Source organism: Sphaeroforma arctica (assembly GCF_001186125.1).
Source record: "Sphaeroforma arctica JP610 unplaced genomic scaffold supercont1.651, whole genome shotgun sequence".
Taxonomy (NCBI): domain Eukaryota; class Ichthyosporea; order Ichthyophonida; genus Sphaeroforma; species Sphaeroforma arctica.
In genome coordinates, this window is record NW_014039907.1 from 42,386 (window position 1) to 53,052 (window position 10,667).

Sequence of the window (10,667 nt, forward strand, 5' to 3'; positions counted from 1 at the left end):
GTCCGATGACAGCTATCGATGCACACAATGACTAACAATGGACGGGTTGTGACTTGGCATCCAGATTCGCCATGAGAACGATACTGTTGCAACATGTGCCCACCATAAGGGAGTGTGGTCCTGTTCGTGCTGTGTTGTACTCGCCCGTGTTCACGCTCTGTGAATTACTACACAGACACACTGCCACACAACTCAATGTACACACAGCAGTATCGCACGCGGGAACACAGTAACTACCGGAAATCATCCCTCGGGTATAGTTAGTCACCCGAAAGTGTAGACAGAACCACTACCAGCCCCAATAAAACGTACCGCACCTCTTCACGTGTAACCAGAAAATCGTCAAGAAGGTGGAGGAGATAACCTTGGATAACTGCCTGCGCATGAGCAGTGACAGTGTCAGAGGAGTTGAGGACATGTCGGCCCTCACAGACATGCACTTGGAAGCCATTCTGCGCAACATCTGTGTCCGTATGCGCGAACAGAAGATATATACGTTTGTGGGATCAATTGTGATCGCCATGAACCCCTACAAGACGGTATGTGTGTAATACTGCCGTTAACGCTTTGGAAGAGAACGTAATCTCGGACTATAGACATCGCACGCCCTGTGCACACACAGCACTTGTGGTGATATGGCGCCAATGCAAAAGTGTGTGTGTGTGTGTGTGTGTGTGCATGCTTTTCGAAGCACATCATACGTACCACCCACCCACACGCACCGGGTATATCCAATATACTTGTAACCAGTAACACACACAACACACTTGTGGCCTTGCTACGAAGGCTTATACCAGTTCATTGCTATTTTTCAATACGTCCTATGTTTCAATGTCGTGGGCATACGGGGAAACATCAGCCCGCATAGGGCCAGTAGCCAAGAACAAAAGAGTGTACCTTATGAGCTAGGCGTTACACCGGTGTGTGTACATATGCACAGGATCGAGTATTTTAGATCTCCTTAAGTTCTTGCACTTCTTTGTGTCATCTGCGTAGTCTACTACATATCTACTAATGCGTGTAGCTAGGCCAAGTGGTAGGATGTCTTACATACTATTGCGTGCAGCTGAAAGCCAAGTGAAAGGATGTCTCATATACACCTGTCAACGTGCACCACAGATTGAGGGTATGTACACAGACGAGATGCGGAATCAATATGCTAATGCACGACTGGGTGACTTACCACCGCACGCGTACGCCATCTCCAGGGAAGCGTACTGCCGCCTGCAGGAGAAGGCAGAGAACCAGGTGTGTTGTGTATGTGTGTCTATGTGTGCGTGTGTGCGTGTGTGTGTATGGGCGTACGTGTGTGTGTATGTGTGTACGCGTGTGTGTATGTGTGTACGTGTGTGTGTAAGTGTGTACGTGTGTGTGTATGTGTGTACGTGTGTGTCTCCTGCCCATGTGTATGTGGGATAATTAGTGTATATACCCCTAATAACACACAGACGTGTTTACTGTCCATGTAATTGATTGTATCTTTGTACACGCTCCAATACTCACAAGCCCAACCTCACACTTAGTTGCGACTAGAACCGTTATTTCCCAAGGAACCCAATTAAAAATAGATAATCAACCAACCAAGGAAAAACAGATACTTCGAGCAACCAATCAAAGCAGACATTCGCACCAACCAATTAAAAATAGATACTCAACCAACCAATCAAAAACTGACACTTCAACCGTCCTATTACAAATAGATACTCCCACCAACCAATTAAAAATAGATACTTCAAATAACCAATCAAAAACAGACACTTCAACCGACCTATTGAAAATCGATACTCCCGCCAACCAACTCTGCACTCTCCCGCCTTTATGCGCACCTGCCTGTGATTCTGTCCTGCCCTATAAACCTGACCTGACCTTGTTCTACCTGCCCTATAAACCTGACCTGACCTTGTTTTACCTGCCCTATAAACCTGACCTGACCTTATTTTACCTGCCCTATAAACCTGACCTGACCATATTTTACCTGCCCTATAAACCTGACCTGACCTTGTTTTACCTGCCCTATAAACTTGACCTGACCTTGTTTTACCTGCTTTATAAACCTGACCTGACCTTATTTTACCTGCTTTATAAACCTGACCTGACCTTGTTTTGTTTTGGCACGGTTTTGGCCCTCTGACTACTTAGGTAGTGCTGATAAGTGGCGAGTCTGGTGCGGGTAAGACGGAGACAGCTAAGATACTAATCCAACACCTGTCGATGATGTGTGGGGGTGGGGTGGGCCATATCCTACAACAGGTACGTGCGCGCGCGCGCGTGTCGTGTGTGTGTGTGAGTGAGAGAGAGAGAGAGAGAGAGAGAGAGAGAGAGAGAGTGTGTGTGTGTATGTGTGTGTGTGTACTGCATAGCTCTGTGTACAAGACAGCCACTTCGTTGTGTGTGTTACAGTCAATCGGTTGTATGTGTTACAGTCACTTCGGGTCGTGTAGTGTTGCAACAGCGAATGCAATAAACCGTGTGCCTCTCCTCCGTCGCTGACCAGCGGGCTAAACCCTAAACCTTAAAACCCACATGCGCTGCTTTGCCAATATGTAGTATTCATATAATCAGTTGAGCAGTCAAGAACACCCGCACACAAACACACACACACACATAAATATACACACACGCACCTAAATACACACCCACACATAAATATACACACACTCACCTAAATACACATACACACACACACATGAACATACACATACACACACATACACATACACACACATACACATAAATATTCACACACACACACACACACACACACACACACACGCACAAGCTATTCCGGAAAAAGAATAGTTTAGTGGTCTGTTAGAGTAGTAATAGTTTAATAGTCTGTTAGAGTTGTAATAGTTTAAAGGTCTGTTAGAGTAGATGTAGACATCTGGGTGATAGACAGATGCAAGTAATAGTTTAATAGTCTGTGAGAGTAGTAATAGTTTAATAGTCTGTTAGAGTAGTAATAGTTTAATGGTCTGTGAGAGTATTAATAGTTTAATAGTCTGTTAGAGTAGTAGTAGTTTACTAGTCTGTGAGAGTAGTAATAGTTTAAAAGTCTGTGAGAGTAGTAATAGTTTAATAGTCTGTTAGAGTAGTAATAGTTTAATGGTCTGTTAGAGTAGATGTAGACATCTGGGTGATTGGTGGCCATGGTTACGTCCGCCCAACTGTGTTTCTGCATTGGAGCATCAAACGGAGTACGACGTTTGGGATTGGGCAATCTGTACACGGATGCAATAAATACGAACATACGGTAACAATGCGTTAACATTCCCCACAGATCAAGGATTCATATAATAGTGTGTACATGCGTAATATCACCCACAGATTAAGGATTTATATAGTAATATGTACATGCGTTTAACACTCCCCACAGATTAAGGATTCATATAGTAATATGTACACACGTTCAACACTCCCCACAGATCAAGGACTCATATAGTAATGTGTACATACGTTTAACACTCCCCACAGATTAAGGATTCATATAGTACTATGTACACACGTTTAATACTCCCCACAGATTAAGGATTTATATAGTAATATGTACATACGTTAACACTCCCAACATATAAGGATTCATATAGTAATATGTACACACGTTAACATCCTCCACCGATTAAGTATTTATATAGTGATATGTACATACGTTAACACTCCCCACAGATTAAGGTCTCATATAGTAATATGTACATACGTTGACACTCCCCACAGATTAAGGTCTCATATAGTAATATGTACATACGTTAACACTCCTCACAGATTAAGGTCTCATATAGTAATATGTACATACCTTTAACACTCCCCACAGATCAAGGATTCATATAATAGTGTGTACATGCGTAATATCCCCCACAGATTAAGGTCTCATATAGTAATATGTACATGCGTTAACACTCCCCGCAGATTAAGGATTCGTCACCGCTGTTAGAGTCTTTGGGCAACGCTAAGACCGTGTACAACAATAATAGTTCGCGATTTGGAAAGTTCATCGAGATTCAATACGACACACGCTATCAGATCAACGGCGCCCGAACCTCGGATTGTATGTGCACGTGGCTATGTTGGCTCTGGATGCCCTTACATACTTTAGCGCTCACGAAGTACCTACAGACATATCTCTGTGCTGCCTTTGTATTTACCTGCATACTTCTACAGTACCTATTACATACATACATATTTCGATATTGCCTCTAGGTTTACTTAAATACTTCTATAGCATCTAGTACCTACAGACACACCCGTCAGCATTTCTAGGGTGTAAGTACCTGCTCCATACATACACATTCATCACTCTCTTGGTTACGCCAGTGTTTAAGGTCTAAGCAAGAAACGTACACGAGTCTATGTACAACCTTTCTGTCTCAGCTGATACTCTCTACTCGACTCTTTAAGGTCTAAGCAAGAAACGTACACGAGTCCATGCACAACCTTTCTATCTCAGCCCTTTCTTAACTTAGCTGACATCCTCTACTCGCTACACCACACCACACCAAACCACATCACATCACATCACATCATATTACATCACATCACATCACATCACATCACATCACATCACATCACATCACATCACATCACATCACATCACATCACATCACATCACATCACATCACATCACATCACATCACATCACATCACATCACATCACATCACATCACATCACATCACATCACATCACATCACATCACATCACATCACATCACATCACCTCACCTCACCTCACATCACATCACATCACATCACCTCACATCACATCACATCACCTCACATCACCTCACATCACATCACCTCACATCACCTCACATCACATCACATTTGCAGATTTGCTGGAGAAGTCCCGCGTCACTAAACAGAACAAGGGCGAGCGCAACTTCCACATCTTCTATCAGCTGGTACGAGCCACTCCTCCGCAACTCAAAGGTACGTAACAAGCACAGACCTCAATGGTAGGGAACATGCCCAGAAGTGACAAGTAGGTATGAAAGGTAGATAGCAAACACCGAAGTGAAAAGTAAGTATGAAAGATACGTAACAAGCACAGAACTCAATGGTAGGGAGCAAGCCAGAAGTGACAAGTAGGTATGAAAGGTACGTAACAAGCACAGAACTCAATGGTAGGGAACAGGTCCAGAAGTGACAAGTAGGTATGAAAGGTAGATAGCAAGCACCGAAGTGACAAGTAGGCATGAACGGTAGATAGCAAGCACCGAAGTGACAAGTAGGTATGAAAGGTAGATAGCAAACACCGAAGTGAAAAGTAGGTATGAAAGGTAGATAGTAAATACCGAAGTGACAAGTAGGTATGAAAGGTAGATAACAAGCACCGAAGTGACAAGTAGGTATGAAAGGTAGATAGCAAATACCGAAGTGAAAAGTAGGTATGAAAGATACGTAACAAGCACAGAACTCAATGGTAGGGAGCAAGCCCAGAAGTGACAAGTAGGTATGAAAGGTAGATAGCAAGCACCGATGTGACAAGTAGGTATGAAAGGTACGTAACAAGCACAGAACTCAATGGTAGGGAACAGGTCCAGAAGTGACAAGTAGGTATGAAAGGTAGATAGCAAGCACCGAAGTGACAAGTAGGTATGAACTGTAGATAGCAAGCACCGAAGTGACAAGTAGGTATGAAAGGTAGATAGCAAACACCGAAGTGAAAAGTAGGTATGAAAGGTAGATAGCAAATACCGAAGTGACAAGTAGGTATGAAAGATAGATAACAAGCACCGAAGTGACAAGTAGGTATGAAAAGTACGTAACAAGCACAGAACTCAATGGTAGGGAACACGCCCAGAAGTGACAAGTAGGTATGAAAGGTTGATAGCAAGCACTGAAGTGACAAGTAGGTATGAAAGGTAGATAGCAAGCCCAGAAGTGACCAGTAGATATGAATGGTAGATAGCAAGGTCCGAAGTGACAAGTAGATATGAACGGTAGATAGCAAGCACCGAAGTGACAAGTAGGTATGAAAGGTAGATAGCAAGCACCGAAGTGACAAGTAGGTATGAAAGGTACGTAACAAGCACTGAACTCCAATGGTAGGGAACAGGTCCAGAAGTGACAAGTAGGTATGGAAGGTAGATAGCAAACACTGAAGTGGCAAGTAGGTATGAACGGTAGATAGCAAGCACCGAAGTGACAATTAGGTGCGAGAGGTAGATGCTTGCACATCACGGGGTTCCATACGTTCTGTGTCACTGTCACAACAGCTTGAGCGCAATTCTCTGCTGCCCAGTCCTCTTTTGTCGTGCAGCTGCAGAACACATTGCAGAGTGCCCTGAGCTTTGTGTGAATATATATAGTGCACTTGAGGTTTGTCCGGTTATGTGTGGTGCACCCTGAGCTTTGTCTAGATGTGTGTGTTACACGATGATCTTTGTCCAGTTATGTGTGGTATACATTGAGAGTTATCCAGTTATGTGTGGTAAACCTGACGGTTCCCATCAGGACATGGAGAGTCTTCTTCTCTAGCATGCACTAGACACACCCACACTTAACACCAACATCTGCACACACACACACACTCAACACCGACATCTGCACACACACACACTTAACATTGACATCTGCACACACACACACACTCAACACCGACATTTGCACACACACACACTTAACATTGACATCTGAATAAACACACACACTTAACATTGACATCTGAATAAACACACACACTTAACACCAACATCTGCACACACACACACTTAACATTGACATCTGAATACACACACCCACTCACACGTCTGCAGAGAGATTCCAACTGGGCCAGTGCGAAGACTTTCACTACCTCAACCAGAGCGGGTGCACAGGAGTGGACACTATCAAAGACGACAAGCACTTCGCAGAGTTCCAGGTAAGTATGTCCTTCGCGCTAGTCTGGTGAGGGTGACATTGGGTTTTAGTGTTTTAGGGTTTAAGGTGTATAGGGCTGTTTTATAAGTATCGGATATATCGTAGGTTAAGGTTGTTGCGGATATTGGAGTTGTGTGTTTCGTATGTATGTTAGGACGGTAATGGCTGCGTTTGCAGTATCGTTAGTCTCCCATATACGCTACTCTATCTCCCACAACAACCCTATCCTCAAAGTTAGGACCACTACACCAACCCTAAAACCCTATACTAAACTCTAGAACCCTATACTCAGAACTCACACGGCACTACCTTCATCTCCCGCTACAGCAATCCATGACCATTCTCAACATGGCGCCACAGGCACAGACTGATCTGCTAGCCATTTTGGCGGGAATCCTGCATCTGGGCAATGTGTCCTTCACCAACAAAGCAGGTGCCAAGGTGGCGGATAGGCAAGGTATCACTTGCATTGGGTTGTGCTTGAGCGGTGGAAGGGTGGGGGGGGGTATTTGATAGGCCAAGTGGGATATGTATACACGCACACGCGCACACATGCACACAAATTTATTTATAGATACATACATACGTACATACGTACTTTCATACATACAACATACATACATATATACGTACATATATATATATATATATATATATATATATATATACATATATATACATTATGTGTGTGTGTGTGTATTTATGTATATATATATATATATATATATGCATAGCAATACACACACACACACAACACACACCTATATATAGATTTATATATATTTATCCAAGTGAATGTAAATATACACACGTGCTCATATGAATATACCTATATACATGTCTATACACACACCCATCCCTCAGCAATACATATAACACATCTCATCAATCTCTACACCTCCACCCACCACAGCGCTTGTCATAGTCGAAGATCTGTTAGGCGTCAGTGCCTGCGCTCTGGAGTCAGGGCTGACAACCAAAACGCTCATCATGCGTGGTGAGAAGGTGGTGTCTAACCTCAGCGTGGACCAAGCAGCGGATAGCAGAGACGCCCTGGCTATGAACCTGTATGCAGGCCTGTTCAAGTTTGTGGTGGGACATATCAACTCGGTCATGATGAGCGGGGAGAAGCAGTTCATTGGTAAGGACAAGGCGGCGGGGTGCGCTGTCGGGCTTTGTATTTGTTGTTTGCATGCATGTGCTCGTGTGTACGGATGTATTTATAGGTTGTTACACGCATATACGTTTAGTATTACATACATGTTCTTATGTCCACGTAGGCATTTGCATATTGTAACATGCACATGCGTATATATATATATATTATTACACGCATCTGCTCATGATCACGTACGCATTTATACTTTGTCGGCTAATATGACTCCTGACTAGCACATGGTAGTAGCATACCTACATGCACAGCCCACTTCAGCGCATGAGCTGCCATGAAGTACAGAGCTACTAACCTTTTAGGACAAATCGGTCCAATAGTCCATAAAACTCAGCCCTCTCTCTACACATGTACGCAGGGGTGTTGGATATATTTGGGTTCGAGAACTTCGAAGTAAACTCGCTGGAGCAGTTCTGTATCAACTACGCCAACGAGAAACTGGCGCACTATTTCAACAACCACATCTTTGGCATGGAACAGGCCGAGTACAAGCTCGAGGGCATCAGATGGTAGGTAAATGTGGTCGTGTACAAGTGGTACGGATACTCAAGCTAGTGAGTGGTACGGATACTAATACTAGTGGTACGGATACTCAAGCTAGTGGTACGGATACTAATGCTAGTGGTACGGATACTCAAGCTAGTGGTATGGATACTCAAGCTAGTGGTACGGATACTAATGCTAGTGGTACGGATACTCAAGCTAGTGGTACGGATACTAATGCTAGTGGTATGGATACTCAAGCTAGTGGTACGGATACGAATGCTAGTGGTACGGATACTCAAGCTAATGGTACGGATACTAATGGTAGTGGTACGGATACTCAAGCTAGTGGTATGGATACTCAAGCTAGTGGTACGGATACTCAAGTTAGTGGTACGGATACTCAAGCTAGTGGTACGGATACTCAAGCTAGTGGTACGGATACTCAAGCTAGTGGTACGGATACTAATGTTGAGTCAAACAATTAGAAAGTCCGATATGTATTGGGATTGCCGAGAAAGGAAATACGTACGAGTAGCCACTTTCACTACCACGCATACATATACGCACACCACACACCTAAAACATCTAAACCCTAAACCCTAAACCCCCAAACCTAACAAAACCCAACATATACGAATCTACGAACTACACCCACACTCAGGGATGCCATTGACTTCAAAGACAACTTGCCCTGTTTGGAACTGATTGAGGCACGCATGGGAGTGATAGCCCTACTCGACGAGGAGAGTCGATTCCAAAAGGCCACCCCCGACACACTGATAGAAAAGCTCAAGCAGAACCACAACAAGCACAGCTACTTCAGTGAGCAAAGGTGAGTGAGATGGCGCGCGTGTGTGTGCTGGATGGTGTACTTAGACAGATGTGTGTGCTGAATGGTGTAGTAAGATAGGTGTCTGTGCTGAATGGTGTAGTAAGATAGGTGTGTGTGCTGAATGGTGTACTGAAACAGGTGTGTGTGATAGAGTAGCTGTGTGAGTACAGCATACGGGACATGTGCCTATGAGACTATAGACAGGTGCATTTCATTTATATTTCTAGCTATGGGTTTAGACAAGGAGAAGAGCATGCTATTGAATAGGAATGTTCGGACACTAAGGATTGCTTCCAAGATATGTGGCTAGTTGGCTCAATTGGTGTGCAATGATGGTGCTTGAAACACACGACACATGACTGACACTGACACTGACACTGATACTGACACTGACACTGGCACTGGCACTGGCACTGACACCATTTCTGACACTGACGCGCGAACCTGACACGTGCTGCTCGCAGACTGCGTAAGGATGCGTTTGGAGTGGTGCACTATGCCGGCACTGTGGTGTACGATGTGAACTCGTTCTTGGACAAGAACCGAGACACGTTCAAAGACGACCTCCTGGAGGTAGGGTAGTGTGTTTGTGTTTGCTGTATTTATGGTGGGTTATACGTTCAAAGACGACCTTCTGGAGGTAGGGTAGTTTGTTTGTTTGTGCTGTATTTATGGTGGGTTATACGTTCAAAGACGACCTCCTGGAGGTAGGGTAGTGTGTTTGTGTGTGCTGTATTTATGGTGGGTTATACGGTCAAAGACGACCTCCTGGAGGTAGGGTGGGGTGGTTGTGTGTGCTGTATCTAAGGTGGGATATGTGGTTAGTATGTGCGTGTGTGTGTGTGACCTGAGAAACGATCGAAGAGTCGTCCATATAATGACGGGCAATGTACTTCTATCAAACATGTGGTATGCGCATGCCCACACGTCCATCTGCAGTGCATGTTTTTGTTTGTTCGAAGGTCAGTATATATGTGCTTTAAACGTGTGCATTTACTCTTAACGTGTACATGTACTTCGAACGTATACATTTACTCTGAACGTTTGTGTACTTTAAACATTTACCTGCTTGTCTCTAAACAGGTACATTTACTCTTAAGGATTGTGTACTTTAAACGGTTACCTGGTTGTCTCTAAACGTGTACTTGTACTCTGCTTGTGTACTAAACACACTGCACCAACTTTCAATGGCACAGATGCTGCAGGGTAGTACGAACACATTGGTGGCGTCACTGTTTGAAGCAGAGCTTGAGGAAGAGACGAGGAACAGAGGAAGGGGGCGCAAGGCCACCATTGCCAAACAGTTCAAGAACTCACTACAGG

At 44.0% G+C, this 10,667-nt stretch overlaps 1 protein-coding gene across 1 annotated transcript; it reads left to right on the top strand.

The window, feature by feature from the left end:
• On the top strand, positions 1–9,919 carry SARC_07848 (hypothetical protein; the record flags this gene model as incomplete). Its single annotated transcript, XM_014298202.1, has 12 exons — positions 1–197; positions 336–539; positions 1,120–1,248; positions 2,140–2,250; positions 3,907–4,045; positions 4,825–4,923; positions 6,753–6,856; positions 7,183–7,312; positions 7,769–7,996; positions 8,385–8,535; positions 9,174–9,344; positions 9,809–9,919. Coding segments are annotated over exons 1-12 (1,703 nt in total), but the record flags the coding sequence as incomplete, so codon positions are not given.
• Between the last annotated feature and the right edge of the window lie 748 nt (positions 9,920–10,667).